The 26,265-nt window shown below is 46.6% G+C and overlaps 1 protein-coding gene across 3 annotated transcripts in view; it reads right to left on the bottom strand.

Annotated features, from left to right (window-relative positions):
* Nucleotides 1-11,056: 11,056 nt before the first annotated feature.
* The window catches only part of VIT (vitrin), a 100,995-nt gene continuing 85,786 nt past the window's right edge, over nucleotides 11,057-26,265 (bottom strand). The window contains exons 11-15 of one of the 3 annotated variants that reach the window (XM_078056182.1): nucleotides 22,179-22,282; nucleotides 18,637-18,863; nucleotides 15,634-16,147; nucleotides 12,134-12,323; nucleotides 11,057-11,804 (exon numbers count right to left, since the gene is read on the bottom strand). In XM_078056182.1, coding sequence (XP_077912308.1) covers nucleotides 12,145-12,323; nucleotides 15,634-16,147; nucleotides 18,637-18,863; nucleotides 22,179-22,282 — 1,024 coding nt within the window. In that variant the 3' untranslated portion in view covers nucleotides 11,057-11,804; nucleotides 12,134-12,144. Of the gene's footprint in view, nucleotides 12,324-15,633; nucleotides 16,148-18,636; nucleotides 18,864-22,178; nucleotides 22,283-26,265 lie in introns of all 3 variants that reach the window. The other 2 variants (XM_078056183.1, XM_036121500.2) reach the window with 2 other exon arrangements.

The raw sequence follows: 26,265 nt of genomic DNA, 5'->3' as shown, positions 1-26,265 counted from the left end.
ATTGAACAACAGCCAGAACAAGGCAATAATTCCTGAGAAAGAGGAAAACAAGTTGTGGCCCTAGCTTACTGCCTAGCGTGTCCCTGACATGAGGTAAAACCTGGCAGAGCCTAGAGGTCTTTGTGAATTGAAGAGACAGAGTTCGGAGTTTGGTGAGTCCAAGATAGCTAGAGATTTCAGGACAGCATACTACTGGAAAGCTCTGGAGATCTGAACTGGGTCTTCCCCAAGTCTTCAGCTAAGTATTGATAAGTATAAGCATATGAGGAGCCTATCAGAGGCTGAGGAAAGAATCACCTAATAGATAGGCAGAACAATCCTCTGATGTTACACAGGGTTGGGAATAGTTCATGTTTCCACCAGGCACAGTAGAATATATTATAAAGTTTGAGGCATTAGGTAGAGGACTCAGAAGGATATTATTGCCTCATCACTGTGTAAAAATTCAGCCCTAGGTTAAAGGTTGCTTTGGCTCTGTCTTAAAGTTTAAAAGTAAGACATGAAAAGCTCAAATACACACACACACACACACACACACACACACACACACACACACACAAGAATATCTAGTTCCCAAAAAGGTAAAATTCATAATGTTTGGGATCCAATTATCTGGTATGGGAAGGAGCAGGAAAACACATCCCAAATGAAGAGAAAATGTAATAAATTGAAAATAACCCAGAATTAACACATGTCATAGAATTAGTGTTGCAAGTTTCTTACACTATTTGTGAAGTAGCATAATATATAAATGTATACCATTGAATCTAAAGCAACCACTTAAAGAAACTATAGCTAATATATATATATTTATTTTAAATAAATACATATATATTTAAGATTTATTTATTTTAGAGAGGGGATAGGGGCAGAGGGAGATGGAAAGAGTCTTAAGCAGACTCCACGCTGAGTGCAGAGCCTGACGCAGGGCTTGATCTCATCACCCTGAGATCATGACCTGAGCCAAAACCAAGATTTGGATGCTTAATTGTGCCACCCAGGTGCCCCTCAAAAAACTATAGCTAATAAGCCAAAAAAGGAGACAGAATAGAATAATAATAAAATACTCAATTAATCCAAAAGAAGACAGGAAAAGGAAAAGGGGAATAAAGAACAAGTATGACAAATAGAAAACAAATAGCAAGGTGCTAGATTACTACATAAGTAATCACATTAAGTGTAAATGGTGTAAACACCATAATTAAAAGGCAAGATTGACAAATTATATACAAATAATGAGACATTGCCTACATAAAATGCCGCATACAAGAAATCCACTTTAAACATAAAGACTCAAATAAGTTAAAAGTAAAAGGATAGAAAAAGATGCCATACCAAAAGAAAGCCTCAGTGACTATATTAACATCAGACAAAACAGATTTCAGAGAACAGGGATAAAGAGGTTTATTTCATAATGATTAAGAGGTTAATTCATCAAGAGAACATAACAATCCTAAAAGTGTATGCACCTAATAACAGAGCTTCAAAATAAGTGGAGCAAAAACTGATAGAATGAAGGGAGAAATAGACAAATCTACAATTATAGTTTTGGAGATTTCAATATTCCTCTCAATAACTGAGAGAAGAAATAGACAGAAAGGCAATCAGGATATGGAAGACTTGGCTAACACTACCAACCTAATTAACATTTATAGAACATTCTACCCAACAAGAGCAGAAAAACACTTTTTTTTTTCATGTGCCAAGAACATTTACCAAGATAGACCATATTCTGAACCATAAAACATGTCTCAATAAATTAAAGAGGGTCCAAATCATACAAAGTATGTACACTGACCACAGTAAAATTAAATTAGAAGCCAATAAAAAAAGGTGTCTGGAAAATCCCCAAATATTTGGAAACTAAATAACATACTTCTTAATAACCAAAGGGTCAAAGGAAAATTAAAAAGTATTTTGCCTGGTAAGGATGTGGAACAAGAAATCTCATTCACTGATAGTGGGAATGCAAATGGTACTGCTACTTTGACAGACAGTTTGGCAGTTTCTTACAAAACTAGACCTGCTCTTAGCATACAATCCAGCAATAATGCTCCATGGTATTTACCCAACTGAGTTGAAAGGTTATAATCACAGAAAAACATGCATATAGCAGCTTTATTCATAATTGCCAAAACTTAGAAGTAACTGAGATGTCCTTTGGTAGGTGAATGGATAAATAAATGGTGGTACATCCAGAAAATGGAATATTATTCAGCACTAAAAAGAAATGAATTGTCAAGCCATGAGAAGACATGGTGGAAATTTAAATGTATATTACTAAGTGAAAGATATGATTTCAATTATATGACATTCTGGAAACTCTGGAGATATTAAAAAGATCAGTAGTTTTCAGGGACTTGGGAGAGGAAGGATGAATGGGCAGACCTCAGAGAATTTTTAGGGCATGAAACTATTTGTATGATACTATAATGGTGGATACATGTCATTATACATTTGTGCAAACCCATAGAATGTACAACACCAAGAGTGAACTCTAATGTAAATTGTGAGCTTTGGGTAATAATGATGTGTCAACGTAGGCTCATCTATTATAATAAATGTACCACCTGGCTATGAGACCTTGGCAGTAGGGGAGGCTGCATGTGTGGGGGGGCGGGGCACAGGGGGCTGGGCAGGGAGTATATAAGAAATTTCTGTACTTTCTGGTCGATTTCACTGTGAGCCTAAAACTGTTCTAAAAAGTAAAGTCTATTGAAAATATTGGGAAAAATATTTTGAGTTGAATGAAAACAAAAACACAACATACTAAAATTTGTGGGATGTAACTAAAGAGTACTCAGAGGGAAATTTATAGCACTAAACTATATAAGAAAAGAAGAAAGCTTTCAATTCAATGACCTCAGCTTTCACATTAAGAAACTAGACAAAGAAGAGTAAAATAAACCCAAAGTCAGCTGAACAAAGGAATGAAAAAGATAAAAGCAGAAATCAATAAAATGTAAAACAGAAAAGCAAAAGAGAAAGTCAATGAAAAGCTGTATTTTTTAGAAGACGAATAAAATGAAGGCTAATCTTGTAGATTCTGCAGACAAGCTCCTGTCCACATAGGTGGAGGAGGGGACTTGCAATGCCTTTTCACACCCAAGAAACATGACAAAAGAGGTCTCTGGATAATGAGAAATACCCACTACCATCCCATACGCAGGTGGTGATCTGCTTCCAAAATTAAGTAAGATCTGTGTTCTTCAGTGAGGGAAAAATATAGGATTTCTTTCTTCATCCAGGAAACTTGTTCTTACCTAGTCCTTTGAGAAGTTTCTATATATACTTGCAAGCTCGGAAACAGTATTTCTTTAAATAATTCTATATTTCTGACTTCACATTTTAGACATCCTTCTTTCATCCTCATCTTCATTCTTATTCAGAATTTGTAAATTTGAGATTTCTTCATCGCTTCAGTTTATTTCATTCCATGGCTTTTTAGCTTATTGGCTTTCTGTTTCCTTCTGTAGGTAGCAAACCTTAAATAACTGATGTTTTTTTTCCAAAATATTGGTGCATGATTTTATTGCATTTACTTAAATTATGTTGTATTTACTTAAATGATTTTTTTTTTTTTTTTGAGGCAGACTTGGGTTTAAACCTGCTGTTTATCTGATATGTGATGCCGGGACGAGACAGTCTCTGAGTCTTTACTTTCCCCTCTAAAGTATGGTGCCTTCACGTCTATTATCCCAGTTAAGTCCCTCAAAGATGGTGCGAGGCGTGTACGGAAACCCCTCAGGAGGGCCAGCTTCGCAGCTTCCTTTCTCCTCCTCTCCAGCCCAGCAAACCTGGGGCAGCTGCTAACAGGGCCTATGTAACCTGCTGCAAGAAACTGCACCGGGGAGAGTTCTGGACCTGGTAACCAAAAGCAACACATTACAAAGACCTCTTGGTTTAAAAACATTCATAACCTGAATCTTTCCAGGTGATTTATTTAGAAACCTCCTTAGAAAAGGAGTCAAACTAAAAACGAATTTTCTCCATTCCTAATTTTTCCCAGAAAATGAGATTTATTTAAAAGAATTTGTGGGCAATGCCATACTTAGGAGGAAAAGCTAAGAAAGCTCCCTTTTAATTCCCCAAGTGTGCTTTTCAAGATGCAGCTTTGCTCTTTATAGAGGTGAGTAGATCCCAACGGGGAGAGCTGCCGCTGCCGCATCCCTCTGCCGTGGCCGACGTCACTAATTGATTTTAGCATCTCTTTCTTTAAGGGCCCTTGGCCTCACTCTCTCTTCATATGCTTCTTTGGGCAGTCATTACTACCGGTGCAAAACCTATGCGCCACCCCAGCCCAGGCTTTCCGGGTACCAAGCCAGTGTGGTGAAGTGTGATTGCAAGCATCCACAGATCTCAAGAGAGAATTCTTTGTTCTGCACTTACGCTTTAGTAAGAAAGAGTTCCTCAACTGCTGGCAGATCACATGTAGCTGGGACGGGGGACTGGGGTAGGCCTTGGCACTGTTGTGGGTGTGCGGGATCCGGGGCGACCAGAAACTCCTGGGAGGGATGTTGTGGTAGGAAGGGCTTTGGAGGGCATCTGGAAAAAACAGCCGCTATCTGGGAGCTAGTAGTCCGCACGTAGCAGGAATTATTGCCATGGCTGGGGGGGGTGTTTGCCGCCCTGCAATAGGTTCGACAGCTACGGACACCACCGACCCTACTGGGTTAGACGGCCTACTACACAGTCAGGCCCTCGTGTCCCACAGGACCTCAAAATGAAAGGGGCCAGATGATGGGCAACGTGGGTGGCAGGACACCAATTCCAGAGGGCAGTGGATTCTCTTTATCAGCTGCAGTTCAACCCCAAGGAGGGGCCAGGTGGAAAGTAAATCCTAGGCTTGCTAGCACACTTGGTGCCACGTTGGGACTTTGTCACTGACGTCTGTGATTGGCTTTGCTCTTGTCCCCAGGATTCCCCTAGGCCTCCTCAGCCCGTAGGAAGGAAGGCAATCATCGGAACAGTAGCTAACCGTTCAGTGGCATGGGCTTAGCCTCGCTGCCATACTGCAGGACCCAGCATCTTTGGGATCTTGAGGTATGCCTCAGGACTGCTCCTGAACACGCCTGTGGTCCAGCCAGGACCCTCTTGGCTGCTGGCCGTGTGGGCATCCCTCTCTTCCCCCTGAGGCTGCCACGGCTCCGGCATTTTGTGTCCAGGATCAGAACAACTCCCAGATGAAAAGGCTGATTTTTCACATTGGGAGAATGACGCCTCTCTGCAGAGGGAAACAGGCCTGTGGGTGTTCCAGGCCTTGCATTTAGGTCAGAGGAGCTGGAAGGGTCCCCCATGGTTTCCACATGATGGTTGTCTCCTGGTTCAATGAGGGTATTCTCTTAGGAGAAAACCAAATTGCACTGCCGCTTTGCCCTTTAGAAATTTCTGTCTGCTCATTTATTTTGCTTGGTGTGTATCTTAGACGGTCATTACCACAGTGGTTTGTGCCTTTGACTTGTCCCCGTTCCCTCTTTGGCTTTAAAATGCCACACAACCCCCCTGTTGAGGTCGGAAAGAAACTCCCTTTCACTGGGATTTCAAGGAGAACTTGTAGAGTATTAGGATAATTGAAAAAATTGATATCGTAATATCAGGATACAGGTTTACGGATGCCTTGGGAATGTCAGACTAACAACAATTATATTGATTTTGGGTCTTGTTTTGGTGTTTGCACAGTTTCCATGGCTTCCAGACCTTTTCCCATTTCTGTGCCCTGGGCAGTCATGTAAAGGCTCTTTGTTGAGAACCCAGATTCAAATTTGCCATTAACCTGAATACACCCTGCTCACCTCAACCAAGTGTGAAACTAGAGGAGTCACAGAAAGAAGCTATTCAGCTGGAATTGTACTTTTTATAAGAAAGTCTCAGCTGCCAAGCAGAGTATAGCATTTGCTTACTTGGGCAGCTTAGTGCCTGCAGGCCCAGTTTGTGTAAGAGGGATGGCAGGGGGTAAAGCTAAGCTCAGTATTTTTCAATTATAGGACAAGAAAGAAGGAAGGAAGGAAGAAAGGAAGAGAGGGAGGGAGAAAGGAGGGAAGGAAGGAAGGAAAAAGAGAAAGAGAGAAAAGAAAGAAAAGAAAGAGGAAGGAAGGAACGAAAGAAGGAAAGAAGTAAGGAAGGAAGGAGAAAAGGAAGGAAAGAAGGAAGGAAGGGAGGGAGGAAGGAAGGAAAAAAGAAAAAAGAAAAGAAAGAGGGAGGAAGGAAGGAAAAAAGAGAGAGAGAGAAAAAAGAAAGAAAATAAAGAGGAAGGAAGGAAGGGAGGAAGGAAAGAGAAGAAGGAAAGAAGGAAAGAAAGGAAGAAGGAGGAAGCTAGGCAGGCTGGCAGGCATGCATTAAAATTGTGGTATTTCAACCTTATTTGTTTTCCATGTGGATGGCTATTTAAATAGTCCATTTCTCCTCAGTCAGACCTTCATACTAAAAACGGAAGTGGATCCCAGCAGCGTTTCTGCTTCCCTGACAGTGTGAACAGTTTTCAAAGGCTACTGCCTATAAACAAGTAGCCTAAGTGTAGCCATCGAGGTGGAGAGAAGTGAACGTCTTAGAGAGACCGCCATTGGTTTTCTGGGGTAAAGTGTCTAAACAAAGCAAAGGGAGACTGTGTTGCTGGAAGACTTTTATTCAGCCTGGAGTTGGTTTTCCCAACATAGGAACTCGTGGACATGCAGTCACTAGCATTCCAGACAACTGGATCATTCTAGGAACTTCGAGAGGTTATTAACTGCAAGGTGGTCAGATAGAACAATGTGAGTGCTGGTGCCCAGCCAGCCACATCGGCATGGTCTCCTGGGTGGCCCTGCAGCCTTCAGGAGGCTGCTGCAGGGGGTCAGTCCCTAATGGGCCGGAAGTTTCACTCTTTTCCCTCTCTGCAGGGTTGTTGAACACTTTCCAGATGAAGATCGTTCTGGAGGAGGGTACAGTGAGAGGGCTGCCTGCTTTTTCTGTCCTGTTCCTGTCCCTCCTCCCCTTTTTGAGGCTCTGCTGTCTCCCTGACCCTGGGGTTCATGAGTTACTCCAGTTTCCTTCCCAAAACTCCCCTCTGCTTGAGCTGCTGTGAATGGAGTTTCTGTTACTTGCCACCGAGAGAGCTTTACCCAGTGGAGCCTCCCATGGCCTGGCCCCTGCCTCTCTCCCCAGCTTCCTTTCCTGACACCTCACATTTCGTGCTGTCACTGTGTCGTGCCTCGCCTTTGCTCCTGTCTTTCCCTCTGCTGGGACATCTTCTCCATCGTTCTTTGTCTGACTGAAACAGACACACCCAGCTCAGGAAGCCTTCCCAAGTGTGCCTGTCACCTCTCCTATCAGTCAGGTGTTCACTGCCTATCTGTGTGTCTCCCACGCTAGCCTCTAAGCTCCTTGGACGGGGACCAGGTCTTCTCCATCTGTACCCCAGGGTCTATTACAATGCCTGGTACATAATAGGTGTTTGTTCACAGAAAACATGTTTGTTGAAAGAAACTTGGAAAGGTAAACAGAAAAATGGGTTTTCATTTCTGCAGAAGTGAGAGCAGAAAGTGAGGAAGAGAGTTACCCTGTGGGTAGATACCCAGAAAGGATTCTGGTCCCAGAAAAAGAGTGCTTGTAATGCACCGTAGTAAACCTCAGAGGGGCATTCTAAAGAGTGGTGCAGCGTGGATGGAATTAGATCCTCTTTTTCTCTTGCCATCATACCCTGTTTCTCTCTTCCCGAAACATCTCTGCCTCCCATTCTGCCAGTGCCATTGTATTAGGGGTTGGCACTGTTGGGTGACTTAGATTTAAAGTTCTCATTCCCTGTGGTCCATGTCCCTCATGACATGTATGAATGGTGTTGGCTAATGAGTAAGGAGGTTGCTGGAAAATGGGTGGGTCAGGACTCTGAATCCAGAGAGCCTAAGTCTATCTGAGCACGTCGGAGAGGGCTCCAAACAGGAGGTGGCATTTTTACTGAGACTTGAAGGATAATTAGGAGTTTAACAAGAGGATGGGGAGCCCAATGTGTTCGAGGAGCTGCAGGGACTGTGGACAATAGGTTAAAATTACTCATCTTAAGTGAGGGCAAGGTGTGGGGCGCCTGGGTGGCTCAGCCGGTTAAGCATCTGCCTTCGGCTCAGGTCATGATCTCGGGGTCCTGGGATCGAGCCCCGCATCGGGCTCCCTGCTCAGTGGGGAGTCTGCTTCTCCCTCTCCTACCCCCCCTTCCCCCGCCCACCACTCATGCTCTCTCACTCACTCTTTCTCTCTCAAATAAAGTCTTTAAAAAAAAAAAGTGAGGGCAAGATGACTGTCCAGAGAATCAAGGGGGATGATGGGGGGAAGTGCCGTGTGCCTTGGACGTTTAACAGACTCTTCACTTTGTACATTTAATAGATCCTGAGAGTATGCTTTGCAGAATTATACATATACTTTAAATTGTGAAGCTTACTAGAGAACCTTCTGTGCAGCTACCATTAACAAGAAGCAAAGTGGTTAAGTATATAGACCCTGGAGTCAGATTGTCTCGGTTTAATTCCCAGACCTGCCTCTACCAGCTCTGTTACCTGGGGCAAGTTACTCGACACCTCCGTGTCTTGGTTGCATGATCTGTAAAATGAGAACAATAGTACCTCTCTCAGCAAGTCCTGGGGATAAGATAAGTGAGTTAATACACGAGAAGCCCTCAGAAGAGTGCCCCGCGTGCAGCACTCACTCACTGCCAGGCCCTAGTATGATTTCATTTCTCATGAGGTTGTTTGCAATCACCAGCCGTGCACTTAGTGCACGATCCCATGGTAATAATTACATGATTTTAGGTGTTCATTTGGTATTGTTTCCCACTGGACCGTGAATTCCTCAAAGGCATTAGTTGAATAAATGTCTCTTTCCAAAGTAATGTAATTCGTGCTTTCAAGCATATTTCCTACTTACTACATTTTTGTGTTGGTAATCCAAGGGGAGAGCTTTTCTTAGGATTGTGAGGGGGAAATAAGATTAGCTGGAAACTCCTCCATGAGGCTGGAAAATCCTTGCACACAGAAGCATTGTCTTCTGTGTAAACCCATGCCAGCTCCTTGAGACTGTTGGTGGAAAACTTGCTTCATGGAGGTTTTGTCCTGCTCAAAAGAGTTTAAAGAGCCCGGAGAAGTAAGAAATATCTGAACCTTCAACCTTGTCCGTTTGGCTGGACATTTTTTAGCAGAGCCTTGTTACAAAACTTTTAGCAAAGAAACTTCTTTCAAAGGGCTCTAACTCCTGAGAGGTGGGAAAATAAAGTTGAGTGGAGTTTAGACATCCTATGTACCCAGAGAAGCTGGCCCAGTGCTCCTTGTCTGCTTGTTTTGGTTGCCTTGGAGGAGAAAGGGCACAGAGGAGCTTTTCTGCTGAGACCACGGAACGAAAGTTAGAGTTGCCTTAGGAGATTGGCTCTGAGTGTGCAGGGCCCAGAGGGCTCTGCGAAGGCTGGACCACAGCCCACAGAGGACAGACCAGGTGCGTGCGTGTGTGCGTGTGTGCGTGTGTGTGTGTAACATAGGGATGGAGGTGTGGGTGGGGCTTCTGACCCCCAGGAAGGCGGGCAGATGAGTCAACTGGAAGACAGAGATCTGAACTGTGGTTCTGTCCCTTTGCATCTGCATGACCTTCCACTGGCCTGGTTTTCCTTTTTTGCCATTGGATGGTTTGAGGTGGATTGTGTCTAAAGTTCTGTTTCTAGCGTTCGGATTCTGGTTCTGCCTCAGCACTGTTGGGCACAGTTTGGGTTGAGAAAGGCAGCATTTCCATCCAAGCTCCCCACGTCACCCATCAGCACCAGGACCCTTATCTCCAAACTGCTCTGTGCAACCCTGACCTGACCCAGGCCCACTGCCACGCCAGCCTCCCTGCTGCAGGGTGGGGCACTCCCCTCTGTAGTCAGCGAGCTCCCAGAAGCTTCAGCCCTTTCTTGCCCCCCGCCCCCCCACCCCCGGCTCATCTGCAACCTCCAAGGGGAGGCTGTTGATTTTCAGCCCTTGATTTTCAGGCCTAGGATGGGAGAGGCCCGCTCCTCTCCCCCTTTGCCTTTCTAATCTCCCTCCTTCCGTCCACAAAGTCCCCAGCTCCCCTGAAGAGCTGACCTCAGGCCTTCATCCTGATCACTGCTGTCTTCTCCCAGCTGGATCACTTCTCGTTCACTGAAGGTGGTGAAGCTTGGCTCCCTTCTGCTCTCTCCATCCCAATTGCCGTTGCCGTCTGTGGTGACTTGGACATCCTCAGACAGCTCTGGGAACACCACAGCGTCCGGGCGCATTGACTACCGCACCTCTGGTGCTCCTCTCCTCCACACGCACTCAGGTGTTCGCTGACAGCATGTACACGATGGGCCCATTTAGAGAGGTTTCATGTATCTTTAAAACTGTGATACCTATAACTAGAGCGACCATATAATTTATTTTCCAGACGGGGACAATTTTGTGAATGAAAGAAGACACCGAGATAATTAAGATTATATTACTTTTGGAAATATTTCCTTATTGATGACAAGTTGGCTTTTGTACTAAGGCACCTTACTTTTTGAATATAAAATAATCATATTCAAAAGCTATTTTCCAAAATAAATTTTCCTTCAAACAGTTAAAAAAACTTATATGTGTACATTGAAGAGACATTGAAAAAAACTCTTTTGTACTGATTCTCTGCATATTCAAAACCATAGGCAGAATAATTTTTCCTTGTACTTATTTAAGTTCTTTAATTAGTTTCTTAGCTGAATCTCTCATTAGTAGTGTGTGTCACTAGTATCTTTATAAAGAACTTCTTTTCTGAAAATAGTTTCTGTATTTTGAGGTTTTTGAACAAATTGCAAATTGCGATCGCTTTTAAAGTAAAATGTATGGTTAATGAATTTGAAATTGCTGACACCTTTAATGGATTCTTCTCTGTAGACGTCAATATTTTTGGTTGATAAGACACTCTCCAGGTACTGAGAAATTTGGTAAGCTTGGGGCAAATTCTGCTCAATGGATGATATCTTCCAATTGTTTACGTAGATATTTTGTCCCAAGTATGGACACAGGTGTTAACAGCAGCATCCTTTAACACACACTTTTACAAAACACGATTTCTCAAGTAAGTCATCTTTATTAATGATTCTTTTGAACACTCCCCCAGCACACACAGATTTCATATCCTAATAGATGAATCCTTGGCAGAAGCTGCAAGTAAAAAGTAGAGCTCAACTAAACCCCATCCCGGCTTATTTTAATGCAGCTGTTAATGATAATATCTGGTTAACACATGACAAATGCGGCCCAGTGCTAAAGCTGGGGGGGCCCAGGAGAGCAGGTCTGACAGGAGGGGCTCTCCTATCACACCGACCCGTCCGAAGCAGCTCCGTGGACCTCCATCCGTGCTAGCCCAGCGGTGTTGCCAGGGGGCTCTGCTCGGGCTCCTGCCTCACAGACCCGGATCCCACAGCTGTTGGAGTGGGGCCTGCCGCCCAGCACTGTAGTCTCCCAAGGGATTCTGGGCCAGATCCCCTGGGTCCTCCAGGGCCATTCCTAGACTGCTCCTAAAGCTGCGGGATGCAGGTACACAGTGATTCAGATCATAGAGAAGAGGGAGGTGACTCAGGAGTGGCCGTGCCGCTGCCACATTTTCTCTGCACCCGGTGGTCGTGTTGTTACCGTGGGCCAGGACTGAGTGCAGGGCAGGTGGCCGCGGGGAACGGGAAGAGCAGAGGGCGGCCCTGCCACACAGCCTGTGAACGCTCTCCACGACGCGCTCAGAGTGCCGTCCTTTAAAACATTTAATTAAGCGACTCCTGGATGGTCGTCACAAAAATGAAATTTGTTGAGGGTTACAGAATCCTAATTAGAAATAAAAAAGGAAAAAAAAAAACTTCACAAAAACTCTAGTTAAGCCTGTCATAAGTCCCGCACTCTAGTCTGAACATTTATTTTGGAAACAGTCGTCAAAACGCACATCTCCAGAACCCTCAAAATGATGTAACGTTTTGCCTCATTCTATAAACCTACGATCATCTTTCCCACTCCAAGTTTTGAAGTCTGCAGAACTACACTGGTGAAGAATAGGAAGAGCACATGTGGGCGCCCCGCCCCGCGCACCCTGCTGCCCCATGAAGCGTCGGGGGCTGTGCCAGAGACAGTCGGGAGAGCGGCACGGGCTGGGGCTTTACCTGCTCGGAATTCAGTTCCGAGGCTGCGAGTTGAACTCTGTGCAAATGTTCTGGATGACCCTGGGGACAAACTTGTACAGGCTGTCAAACTCATCTACGAAGAAGGAGTGGTCCTCGGCAGGGTGAGTGGCTATGACTTCCAGCTCGTCCTGGGCAGCCCAGGCGACACCTATCGCGTAGGTGATCACTCCTGTGGGGACAAAGGTTAGATGAAGCCCGTGTGCCCAAGGAGCGGTACTGCGCGTGAACACTTGCCTTTCTGTTGCTCTGTTGGCGCTTGTGTTGGGATGCAAACAGACTCAAAATCAGAAATGCTCCCCAAAGCATAAGCACCTGCTATACACCAACAGTAACAGAATTGATAGAGTTGCTATCTCATAGGAGTTTATAATCTTTGGGAGGAAGAAAACCCAGACAAAATGGAGTAAATAAATACGATTTTCATGTCCACGGGCAGTAGAAGGGATGATATTTTGGGACAAGTGAAACTTGATGCCATGCAGATGACATCACCATGAACATGTCTGCTCTACCTGTGTGTAGAGCCAAACAAAATCTCAGAGAGTTTTATTTGTTTACTTATTTTTTAAAAGATTTTATTTTTTTTAAAGGAATCTCCATACCCAATGTGGGGCTCCAACTCACAACCCCGAAATCAAGGGTCTCATGCTCCCCTGACTGAGCCAGCCAGGCTCCCCTCGGTTTTATTTTATTTTATAATTTTTTTAAAGATTTATTTATTTATTTTATGGGGAGGAGGGGCAGAGGGAGAGAGAAACTCTAAGCAGACTCCACGCTGAGCACAGAGTCCAATATGGCACTCGATCTCATGACCCGGAGATCATCACCTGAGCTGAAACCAAGAGTCGGACGCTTAACCGACTGCAACACCCAGGCGCCCCTCCCCTCAGTTTTAAATGCATCAAAGGTCAGGTCAAGATCTTCCTAACCTAAAACAGTGGAATCGAATTACTTTAGGCTTGAAGGTGACTTTACAAGCCATAAAATGCAATCTCATTCCCAGTGTAGAAACCCTTGCACAAGGACCCGGAGAGAGGGTGACCCAGCATCTGCTCCATCACTGACATGAAGAAAGGTTTTCAAGTTAAGGGAGTGACCAGCAGTGCTAAATGCTGCAGGAGGTCACGTGAGATTAAAACAAAGTGCTCGCTGGATTTAGAAAAAACCAAGACATTGGTAGCTTGGTGAGAGCAGTTTCAGGGGCATAGATGCCAAAGGAACCAAATGAGCTGCTGTGTGTTGAGAGTGAATAAAGCAATGAAGATGTGGGCATGCAGCACATAGAGCTAACCCTTTCCAGAAGTTTGGCTGTAAAGAGAAAGGGAAGGGGAGCAGAACGTGGTGTCAGAGTTTGTTTTTGTTTTTTTGGGAGGGATCCAGCATGTCTAGATGCAAATGGGAAAGAGTGCAGGGGGACCAAAGCTGCAGGACTGCAGTGGGGAGCAAGAGGCCAGAGGGAGGAGAGGACAGACTCAGAGACTAGGCATCTATTCTCAGTGGGGAAGCTGGGAGACTGGTGGGTGGTTCTTGATTGGGGTTGGGGGCGGCTGGCCAGCAGGGGCTTGACCTTACTCTACAAAAGCCTGTTCCCATGCCTGGCGTGGGAGGCTGGCAGAGTGGGGTCAGCTACATGGCCATGAAACAGAGGGAAGAGCCAGGTGTGGCCTTCCTGCCCAGCCACCCGTGGCAGCCCACGCCACCATGTATGTCCAGCATCTCCCCAGTGCCCTGTTCTGCTGATTGGAGAGCAATCCACGCCGCACATGGTTCTGGCCCTAAGCTGCTTTTCAACTGTGGCTCATTAAGCTGCATTTAAGCTGCCAGTCCCTTCTCTTACCTCGCCAGTGTCTTTTCTCTGCATATTGTCTACATTGTTGTCTACGAACGTGAGCATTGGGCTTAAACATGCTGCCCAGCGGCAGTGGGAACAGATTTGCTGCAGAACATGGCTTAGACGGACTAAGCCCTCGTTTTTGCACAAAGATCGAAAGGCTGCCCCCCAATAAAGACAACACAAACGGTATTCGAAATTTAGCTTTTCGGATCCTCGAGTCTACCCTCTTGGGAACCTTCTACTAGCAATTCTGACAGATGGTCAGCCAGCCCTGCTGTGGACACTTCTAGGGACACAATGCTCATTGTCTCCATGTAATTGGCATCTATTGGTCCTAGTTCTTTAAAGCTTCCCAGGACATCTCCCTCAGTCTTCACTTCTCCTGATGAGGAGGCCAAGGATAGCCTTTGGGTGAGGCCAATGGAAGTCCACTTAGAAAAATAAGTAAGAGTGGGGCTGACCGTGAGCTGGAGACAGACGTTTGGACATAGCAGGAGAGCCCTGGGCTTGTAGTCAAGAGCTGGCCCACCAGGCTCTGCCCACTCACTTTGGAACTTTTAGTAGGTTCCTTCTGAGCCTTCAACCATCTCCACTCTGCGGACACGAGCCCAAGGGATGCTGTGACTGCGGGCGCGCAGGCCATCCCCCACCTTGCCGTTGCGAGTCTGCCCCACGGGCTCTACAAGGGTGAATCACCGCTTGAGCCTGCTGTCGGCTTACTCTGGTTTCCAGAAAGCAGAACTGCTGGTCCATTAAGGCTTGTTTGTTTTTACCCCTCCTTGTTTAGGGAAGGATTCGAAGCAGCTTTAAAGAATACTGAAAATCCTGCAAACTAACAGAAATTAAATGCAGGCACAGAAGGGAGCCACCCTGGCCCCAAGTGAGTCTTGTACACTAACACTTATCTATGGGGCGTGGGTGTTCACTGACAACTTGGTTTACTTTTATTATCGTTACTATTATTATCATCACTTGGGGGTTTTCTTCAGGTTGTTTGTATTTTCAGGGTATTTTATGGTACTTTTGAAAATGGTGATTAAACATTGATTCTGTGGAAAAAGGCGTTAAATGTGACTGATTTTCTAAGCATTTACAAAAATATTTTTGCTCATTTTTCATGGTTTTAAACTTTCTGTTGCTCTCTTACAAATTTTTACTTGGAAATATCTCCTCAAATACTTTGGATGAAAATTTCTTTGGGGTCTCCTCAAAACCCCCAACATCTGGCTAGCAGTTGCTTACAAAAAAATAGTACTTTTCTTTTAAAACACTAGTTTTCTTCAAATTTCTAACACAATTTGGTGGTCTTCAGTAGAGATTACAATAATGAGTCAAATTCCTTTTCAGCGTGTTACACCTTCGTGTGTAAGGCCTCCGAGCGTCGGACGTAAAGGAGAGGGTTGATGTTCCCAGTCGCCTGTAGGCCTGGGGTTTGCCACGACACTTTGGAAACCACCTTGGGGCTCCCTGCCTTTCTCCTGTGCTGCTCAGCGAGGCTAGTCGTGTTTAACAACACCCCTAATGTGTTCCCTGTGATTTTGAGCATTTTATTACATGGTAGACAAAACCAGTGCCTAAGAAGACGGCCCCTTCCTTGTCCCACTGGCCCACCATGCCCCAGAGATGCTCAGCAAGACCAACTTACCCTTGTGATGGGCAACCATGGCCGGTATTCGGACGTCATCGTAGGACCTCCCATCAGTGATGAGGATCATTAACTTCCTCTTGTTGGGCTTGGACTTCTTGAAGAGCTGTTCCAGGGCATAGTTTATGGCAGCCCCTGTGCTGGTCCCACCGCTCCAGTAGCCCACCCTATTGATGGCACTGAGGACGTCGGACCTGGTGGTGTAATCTTCAAACCCAAATTCCAGGCGCTGTTCGTAGGTGTACTGCACAGCCCCGATCCGCGTGTCTGTTTCTGAAATCTCAAACGCTTTGGTGATGTTGGCCACAAACTGGAGGACTGTGCGGAAGTTGCCCGTGCCCACGCTGCTGGAGCCGTCGATGAGAAAGCCGATGTCGGCTGAGTTCCAGCAGGTCTTGCTGCAAGCCAGGCGGTCAGTGTCACAGACCCGCTTCAGCAGGGGCTGCACGATCTTGTGGAGGCTGAGCCAGCTCTGCACACTGAGCGAGTAGAAGCCGTTCGTTCTGCACACCGCCTGCAAGACAGAGGGGAGGGGTACTCGCCAGCTCGGGCGTCGAACTCTCCAGGCGGTCACCATGACCCCGACCGCCAGGGCAGGCAAAGAAAGAAGCAGACAGACTCTTGTTTTCTGCACTCTTCTTCCTACAGCTCTTTCTCCACCTCGGTCCACCCAGTCAGATGCCCACTGGGGTCACCCCTGGACTCACTCCTACTCCCTCGGCTGGGTCTCTGCTTTAGGGGAGAGCCATCGGTGAAGCAACTCCTTCAAGAGAGAGGTGAATCACTGGTTTCAGCTTCATATTTATGCCTCTCCGGGCCCCTCGGTTCATTTGTACGGGCAGCTGTCCATCAGACTGGCACTGGTGGGCACCAACGTCTGAGAGGATTAAAGAAAGCTTTTGTTCTGATCGGGAAAACAAGACACATGAGAAATAGCTAGAGGAGTGTTTCCCGAGCGGCCCTGCGCCCAGCAACAAGGGGTCCCACACGTACGTCAGGAGTCACACTAGATGTTCTTGAGAGATTCTCTCATAAACCCCCATCCTAACCCCACAAGGTGGATCTAACTCCCCTTCATGAAGGAAACGGAGGGCCAGCTGTGAAGGGACATCCTTGAGTCCCCGAGACTGGAACACAAATCTCTCTGCCTTCAAAAGCCCAGCTCTGTCCTCCAGACAACCCTGCCTCCAGACAAATGAATATTTATTGACTTGTGCCCAAGTTTGCTCCAGAAAAAACTTAAGGCAGCTGCAAATAAACATGGATCAGCCTGGCCTGTGTGCTCCTGGAAGGGACCAGGCTTGTGTTCCTAAAGTGAAGCGTTTTCTCCTTGCCGCTGTCTCTCTGGGGGTCACAGGGAGAGTCACAGACCTGGGGACTATACATGAAGTTCTAGAATTGACAATTTATTTTAAAACAAGAAATGACTTTAAAATGTCCTAGGAAATATTTTTAATGGGTTGCAAAAACCTAAAAGAGGTTTATAAATCTTTCCATAGCCTAGGTGGTATTTGAGATGAGTGTCCCAGCTGAGCTGAGTTCTAGCCAATGGACAGAGTGGGGGGAGTCCCACCAGCCACTGGCTGAGGTCATGGAGGGAGAAGGCAGTCGTGCTGGGCATGGGCAGGAGACACTGGGCGTGTCAGGACCACACTCCAGAGGGCCTCAAGAGTAATGGGGGACAATGAAGGGTTTGGAGCAGGGGCCCCATAAAACTGGAAGAGCTCATCATCAATATGAGTGGGCTTCACTGTGAAATGTACACCAAACTGGGGAGCCCAGACAGGGAGACAGACCAGAGGTAGAGTGCTAGCTTGCCCTAGGGAGGTGGCACTGGGAGTTGATAAGGCCTCCTGGGATGACTCTGGGCCTCTGGGACAGCTGTGGGGCCTTCATGTGAAGTCTAGAGGAGGAACGAATTTGGTGGGAAAGATGATGCACTTAGCTTTTTACATGTCAGACTTAAGGTTCTTCAGCACATCAGGTGGAGAAAAGCCAATTGGCTGGAACAGATGGCTACAGAGCTCAGGAGAGACCAGGGACGGGGACAGGATGAGGGTGTCTGCTGCTGGTGAGGGAAGGTGGGAGCTGTGGCCTGGCGGGAACTCCAGGGAGAAAAAGCCCAGTGAGAGAGGAGGAGAGGGCCAAGAACCGAGTCCGGGGAAGTCTACATTTAGGGTACAAGACAGGAAAGAGGAGAGAGCAAATGAAATAAGAGCCACATTGGGTCCTGGAAGTCAAGGGGGATGAGAATTTCAAGGATGATCGAGTGGTCAGCAGCTTGGTATGGTGCCGGAAGTTGAGCCCTATCAGATCTGGAAACACAGACTATTAAAGCTGGAAGGGCATCAAAGACATGTCAGGACAAGACATTCCCTTTCTTCTCTTCCTCCCTCCCTTCCTTTCTTTTCCAAGCTGGGGCCTTTTCTTTGGAGGCAGGTTTATGTGGAGCCCCACTGTGTAACACATACAAAAGGTGAGCTGTTCTGTTGCGGTGGGTGCAGAGGCCTGGGTCCCCATCTGTCCTACCCCCATCTGCTGCTAGCTCTCTCTACAGAACCCAGGAGCAGGGTTTGAAAACCTGATCTCCCGACCTGAGCCATTGCCTTCCTTTTCTTGTTTATCAGGTTGTTTAATTTGCAGTGTGTGTGTGTGTGTGCGTGCACATGGGTAAGCAAGTATATGCGTGCCCGTGTGCGTGCTCATGAGAAGCCCTGCTGGGCTGCCTGGTGGAGGTGCCCTGGGGAGCCTCTATCTGAGACCTCAGGGACACCGCTCCTCCTGAGGTGCTGTTGCTGGCCTCAGTTCACCAGGGCAGTGTGGGGTCTTGCTCTGAGAGGGCAATTCCAGCCCCTCACTTACTAGCCTCTCACTAGAGGCTTCCCTGCCTAGAAGTAAGCTCAATACCCGTTTGAAGGCCTGAGAACAGTCTCGATGGCTGTTACAGCTACGCGAAGTGCGGCGGATGCTGGTGTTGGGCGGGTCCCTGGGGCAGTTCCGTACCTTATTCGAGAAGTTGGGCTCCACCATGTACTGCTTCTCGTTCTCAGTGGCACCTTCGACGGTGATGAAGAAAATGTTGATTCCTGACTCTCTTGCGACCCTCGAAGGCTCCTCCACCTTGTCCGTGGGCCAGCCGTCCACAATCACCACGGCCACGTTGGGAGCACTGCCTCTGTTCCCATTAGCTTTGGAAAAGAAGTTCTTGGTCATGTAGGAGATGGCCCGACCTGGAAGAAACCGAAAACTCATGCTTGGAGTGACCGTGATCACATGGCTTGGAAATAGGGGCAAGATCCCAGCGACTTCCAGATGGCCAGAGAAACCCTCTCATGCCCTCCCTTTGCGTGTTTGTTTCTCTTTTTTCCTTTTTTAAAACCACATGAACCATTTGAGGTGTACAGTTCAGTGGTCTTATGCACATTCACATTGTTGTACAACCATCACCACCATCCGTTTCCCTCCCGCATTTCACTTTAGGCCTTTCACTTCTAATTCTCTATTATTAAAAAAAAAAAAAAAAAAAGAGTCTTAGGGACCAGCAAACAGATGAGAAAGGCTTCCATGGGAGTAAGAGGGTCCCTTCTTTGCCTGGGTGCTCGAAGTGCACAAAGCTCTTTCTGGGAGCACGGGGTAGGAGCGGCTGGCCTCGAGGGACAGGAGCCTCTTCTCGGCCTCCTGCAGCTGGGGCTTGGCCAGCCTGGGGCTCCAGGGGCTGTGGGGTGTGGACGGCTGTATTCCAGGTGCAGTGGCGTCTTCTGTCCAGTTCCATGGGAGGGGCATGGGTCCGGCTGGCCAGGGAAGCGCGGTACTCACTGAGAACTGAGGGACTGCATTCCAGCCCTGGCTGTGAGGACCCAGGCAGCCCACTTCAGATTTCCATTTCAGCAGAAAGCCACGGCTGGGAGGTGTAACAGAGCCGCCGACATAGCTTTCCAAAGCACTTGTTTCACACTGTCTAGGACCTCAGGAGTTTCTCACTGAAGGAGGGGGACCGACTGTCCCAGTTTACTGGGCCCCTCCCAGTGTAAGCACTGAAACCCCATATGCTCCTGGGTAAACTGGGATGACCAGGTCACTGTAGAGTTAGCATAATTGCATATAAGAAGGCAGGGCTCTGTGGACTCCTGTGGGGCATGGGGGGGATGGTATATCCATAAATCCCCTGAAATTATACACAATATTTTGTGTATATAAGTATTTATTTAGGTAGAAGAGTAGCTTTCAGGAGATTCTCAAAGCAGTCCTCAATCTAAATAAAATCAATCTGAAGTCTTAAGACTTTAGGACTGGGGCGCCTGGGTGGCTCAGTCGTTAAGCCTCTGCCTTCGGCTCAGGTCATGATCCCAGGGTCTGGGATCGAGCCCCGCATTGGGCTCCCTGCTCGGCGGAGAGCCTGCTTCTCCCTCTCCCTCCGTCCGTTGCTCTGCCTGCTTGTGCTCTCTCTCTCTCTGTTAAATAAATAAATAAAAATCTTTAAAAAAAAAGACTTTAGGACTAAAATCATTACACTCAATGCTTTTTGGTTTTGGCCAGGATTCTGGCTCCACTGGCTAGTGTAATCTTACCTGGTAAATGACAGGATCAAATAGTTACATACGTACGAGCTGGAGAAATGGCTTGGAGACCCCACGTGATCGGGGGGCTGCACAGAGCACAGCCGCTAAGGGGAAACAGCCACTGAGAAGAGAACTGCCTTCACAGCCAAGGGATAATGTCCTTGGAGGCCCAAGGCATCCGGCAGGCCCCTCTGGCTGAATGTTGGATGCCTGTAAACAGAGCACACCCCGGGCCTCACCCAATCTTAAATCTGGAGGTCACGGTCCACTAGTGCTCAACCCCAGATCCCATCCACCTTCCGGCATGTCTTGAAAGCTGAGGCCAGAACTCCGAAAACCACATTGTTGGGACTCCCTTGCAGCTACAGCCCTGGATTTGTGCTAATTTCATGAATCAATGCACACACATGAGATTTAGAAGAGGGAAGCGAGGCAGAGACCGTATGTTCTTTTGACTCTGCTATTTCTGCTGCTGAGCATCTGTAGGGTACTTGACTTCTCTGGGTGGTGCTAGAGGAACCTATGTCTGGTCTCTAGCTTTGTTGCTGTTGGGGTGGGAGGGTGCAGAACATGCATTTTGTGGGTGTGAATGGAAAAGGCAAGGCCTGGTTTGGGGGCTGACGGCTGTAGCAGAAGCCCTCTGATTGCGGGGGCTTCTTGGCTGAGTCAGATTCCCAAAGAGGCTGTGCTGGCAGAATTGAGAATGCAATTTCCTGATCTTGGAAGAGACAGCAGCTCCTTAGAGGTCCAGGTTCTGCAGGAAGCCGTCAGAAGTCATCTCTCAAAGTTCAGCCTCGAGCTCATTCTTCAGCCCTTTTGATTATTCTCAAAACCATTTAGTACCTAGGAATAAATCCCTCTCTGCTTCAACCGCTGAAATGGATCCTGTTCTCTGAACCCAAACCCTGATCAGTACAGGGCAGAAACAGAATATGCTATCCCCTAAAAAAGGTATATGATTTTATTAAGACACCACTCTAATCCCATCAAGGATAAGGATATAGGGTATCTTCTGAAGTTTCAGTTTTATTCCATGATTCATTACTGGAATGTCATTGATTTAAGTACTCAATCGAAAACAAATCAGAAATCAACTCTATCATGTTTACAATGAGGTGATATTGATTTGGGGTCCTGGATAGCAGTGACTTGGCCAGTGTTTGGTTAGCGTTTTTCAAAGGCTCTTCATTTTCAAGATACTACTATACTGGTCTACAGAGATGTACACTGTATCATATTTACAGTAACTTCAAAGATGTTTCTTCAAAGACAGGTCTGTGTGCACTCTATGCCAAGCCACCGCGGCTCACTTCTCCATTTCTTTGGATGTTGATGATACAAAGAGGCTCCCTGAGAGGTAGACAGCCGTCCCAGTGCCCCCAAAGCCAGACCACCATTTATGAATTGGTACGTTGGCACAGGCTCACTGGCAGCCTTTGAGCTTGGTTAGTGTGAAACTGTTTCCCAATGGCTGGTTAGATCTTGGTGAACTGATAAAATGGTTTCTGGACCTGCCCCATGCTGGCTAGACTTGGACCTCTGGTAAACCCGCCACCCCACCTCCTAGCCACCAAGGCTCGGACATCTCAGGAGACTCAGCTTGAAACAAAGAACCTGTCTCTCTTTGTACAGCCGTCACTGTAACAGGAGCTCACTGGAAGAAGATCCCCAAGGGGCGCTGTGGAGCTTTCTGAATGGAATTGGTTATAACATTTAATGTTACATACTTGATGACTTGTCAGCCAACCAGGAAACAGTTATAATAGCAGTACTGCTTGTCCCAAAGAAAGCTGCCAACCCGAGGAACCAGGCATGCTGGAACTCTCCAGCATACGTGTGATAATGATTCTTGCCCCTAAATTCGATGATACTTTAGAAAAAATACAAATATTATGTGAGTCATTTCTTGATGGATTATTATTATTTTTTCACACAGAGGGAGAACCGTGGAAGCAAAATAGAATGATGTGAATTCGGATCACATACCTGCGTTAGAAAGTCCTCCTCTCTGGGTGATTTTCTCTATGGCCATCTTCAGATCCCGGGAATTCATGTGAGTCCTGAGGTTAAATTGGGCAGCAGGGTTGTCTCTGAAGAGTGAGAATCAGAGAAATAAAAATTAGCTGGGAAGTTATTATCTTTGGAGGAAAGCAGAAATCAGAGTCGATTCTTTTATATACAAATAGAATGGAAGCCGCTTCAAAGCCTTAAGCTGCATTTTATAAAATGCCCCACTGTGGACAGAAGTAATGGTCAGATGGGAGGGCTGGGGTCTTCCTCAGTGTGTGTAGAGAAAAGTGGTCTGTTCCAGGCCTCAGGGTTCTAGTTTTGATTGTGCTGCTTCCTCGCTGTGTGACCTTGGGAAGTCACTTAACTTCTCTGGGCTTCGGTTTCCTCATCTAGGTAAATGCAAAGATCACAGCATTCACACTGCTAAAAAACAGGATGACTGTCAAGTGGCATTTTGCAAATGTCAGCGTGTCCCCAGGCTGCCCCAGACCCTCCTCTCCAGGGAGAAAATTCTAGCTGATAGCCACTCCCTGGGTTACCCCTACACTGGAATTGCATCTTAACTGTGGTGTCTAAGAGAAGACATCCCTTCATTTTCTCATTTTATGGTTCCTGTGACTGGGTGAGAATACTCACATCTTACCCAAAAGGTTAACATCTATTAACCAAAAGGTCGGCTGGAGAGGAGGTGGAGTAAATTAAGTAGAGAAACAGAATGAGAATCCTTTTCTACAGAGGAGTCTCTGCGGGTAAGCTGGGCAGATAGGCACAGGAGCAGCCGAGCAGAGGGTGTGGATGCATTTTATGACCAGGTGGGAAGGGGGCCAGGAGGGAGGGGGGCTTTGTCGGGTGGGTGTGTGCTCTCACACCCATGACGAAGTGGGGATGCACAGTAGAAGCACATCTCATAAAGCACTGACACTTAGCCATTGGCAGGCTTCAAGTGAGTGTGACCTCTAAGGTCCCACAGGACCCCGCACTGCAGAAGAGCCTGCACTTGGTTCCATGCTCTCATGTTGCCATCTTGAAATCCTTAATGTTTGAAGCTAGGGCTCTGCAAATTATGTAGCAGGTCATACCTGCAGGTGTCTAAGCCTTCGAGGGGAGGGAAAAGACTTCTTTAAAAAAGTAGACTCCACACCCAGTGTGGAGCCTGAAGTGGGGCTTGAACTCACGACCCTGAGATCAAGACCTGAGCTGAGATTAAGAGTCGGCTGCTTCACTGACTGAGCCACCCAGGTGCCCCCCCAACTTTTTTTTTTTTTTTGAGGGCAAAGACTTTTAAAAGCAGCCTTTCCACGAACACCGGGAATAGGTCTTGGGAGAAGCAGCTCTAGGCAGTTTAGGTGGGAATTCCAAGGGGACTTATAGTGGATTCTTAGCAAGTCCTTGGGGGGACCTGGCAGCGTGGTCACCAGGAAACCAGTTCCCTAGGACTGAGAGGAGACATCCTCTGCCTCTCTCCCCGCTTCCCTCCCCTGCTCCATCCCTATTTTCCGACTTTTCTAGCTATCTCCAGGTGATTGATCTCTGTCAGAGGAGAACTCCTGGAGGCTGGAAGTGTGACCCTCTGCCCTCCCCTTTATTAGTAAATATGAGGGACACGGGCTGGTTCTGAGACAAAACCAAAGCGAAATTCCCAGCAGGCATGCTTATCTCTGTGAGAGGGGTTGGGAAACGGGGAGGACCAGCTCCCTTTGAGGAAGACAAGGGAAGTTTAAAAGAAGCTCAGGGAGAAGGGTGTTGGGGCCAAACCCAACCAGATGAAATGCCACCAGATGAAAACCAAGGATTCGACAGAAACAAACAACAATAATGACAAAGCCAACTGCAGAATGAGGAAACGTGGGCATGCTGGCTGAGTCCGACCTTCCTCTCAACCTGTGTGCGGGGTGAAGCCTCGTGAACTGGGGCTGCAGTAACACAACCCCTGTGCAGGTCACACAGAGGAATCGCACAGAGAAGGAGCTCTATCGCTCAAAGGCTTTCGGGTTTATATTCTTTACAGATCGATATCAGCAAATGCTGAACTTGCCCCCTAGCCATCAAGACTCAAAATGTGGGCTCCATCTTTACTTGCTTGTCCTAGGGCCTGTGAGTCCTGTCAGTAAAATCCTGTAAGTCCCTCTGTCCAAGATCACTTGCTTTTATCCCTCCTCCATATGCCTGCAGCGACCCTCTGAGTTCAGGCACCTTACTTCTTGCTGTTTCTATTGTAAGAGTATTTGGTCTCTGGAGAGCCAACTGTATGCATATCTGCTTAAAAAAACTCCTCCTCTACTCAAAAATCATCAGACGCTCCCATTGTTAAACTTCATATTTTGGCTTTCAAAAGCCCATCCATAATTTAATTCCAACCCATCACGTTCATATGGTGCTCTCTGTCTCCATCTCGGTCTCTCCCTCTCTCTCTCTCTCAGGATAGCCTATATTCTAGGCAGAATGAGTGGCTCACTATTTCCTGGTTTTCTAGCTAGCTTTGTGTCCTTGCTCATGAATCCCCTCATCTGGAAAACCCAAATTCGCACACCCTCCAGATCCAGCTCCCTGTCGCCTCCCTCCTGCCCAGCTTACAGCCTCTGCACCTGACGCTGCTTCTCTAACCCACAACACCTTACACAGCTCATAGCACCTGTAGGCTCTCAGTGAACAGTATTGAAGAAACACACATTTCTTCTTTCTTCTTCTGTGCATCTCTACATCTAAATGCTGGCATTGCCCAGGGCGTATCTCCCCCTCATGCCTCCCTCTTCAGTGTATGCACTTCCATGGGAGAGCTCATCAATTTCAGTCTCCTGGGCTTCAGAGACCATTCACATGCCAACAGCTGTCCAGTGCACATTGGCCGGTCCTCTCTCTTGAACCCCAGATAGACATAAAATGACTCCCATCCATCTCCATCCGGAATGCACTGGGTGGTGCCTGGAGGTGGTCCACAACCATCTCAGGTTTGATATTTCCAATACTGAACTCATATATCTTCCAAATCTGCTCCATCCAACCACCCATATTCCCTTCTGTATTCCCTCTTCTCACTCACTGTCATCCCAGCAGAATGCATTGTGGACACCTTCTGAGGCTTTCTTCATCAAACGCCATGTCCTGTCAGACCAACCTCTTAAATATCTCTTGTCTCTCTTGCATCCTTTCCATCCTCATGTTTGGACTTTGATCTTTACTTTCTTGAACTATTGCTATAGCTTCCTACCTGGTCTTCCCAGAGCGGCCTCTGCAGGGGACCTTTTATTCAATAGGCTGTCATGCTGATCAGAGGCAAATTAACCTGGGAGCTAATAATACCTCTTCCAAGGGGCCTAATTTTGTATTTGTAATTTTGTGCTCTTTTTCTTTTTTTTTTTTTTTTAAGATTTTATTTATTTATTTGAGAGAGAGAATGAGAGACAGAGAGCATGAGAGGGAGGAGGGTCAGAGGGAGAAGCAGACTCCCTGCCGAGCAGGGAGCCCGATGCGGGACTCGATCCCGGGACTCCAGGATCATGACCTGAGCCGAAGGCAGTCGCTTAACCAACTGAGCCACCCAGGCGCCCGTGCTCTTTTTCTTAAAAGGACCCTCAAACTGCATAAGCTTCAGAGTTCCCAAAGTCTTGCTCTTCCCTTGGTGACTAAAGAATATGAACTTTCTCAGGGTCTAAAAAAATAAAATATGAGTCGAGCCAAAACAAACAAAATATTATTGGCTATAAAATGAAAAGTTGCAAAATTGATATTGTCAATAGTAAGTATGTAATTGTCTACCAAACATTAACACAACATCCACTTCATTAATTATAAAATTTTAAACTCATAAAACTTGAATACATTTGAAAATGATTTGTGGGCTAGATTTTCTCCCTTGCAAGATTTCCCGAGGATGTCTGATGATTGTGAAGAAATCGTAGCTAATCATAAGCTAATCATTTGCTCATACACAAATAACTTAAAAAGCAAAAATATAACATTTTTTTTCAAAAGTTTTTCCAGAAAAAAATGTATTTAAATGTAGAACTTAGTCACTTAGTCACATCCGTGACATTCCCCCGAATGCTGCTGAGGAGGCTTAGTA

Source organism: Halichoerus grypus, chromosome 10 (genome assembly GCF_964656455.1).
Source record: "Halichoerus grypus chromosome 10, mHalGry1.hap1.1, whole genome shotgun sequence".
Classification (NCBI taxonomy): domain Eukaryota; kingdom Metazoa; phylum Chordata; class Mammalia; order Carnivora; family Phocidae; genus Halichoerus; species Halichoerus grypus.
The sequence above is the reverse complement of the archived record's forward strand: the minus strand, read 5'-3'. Positions and strand labels throughout refer to the sequence as shown.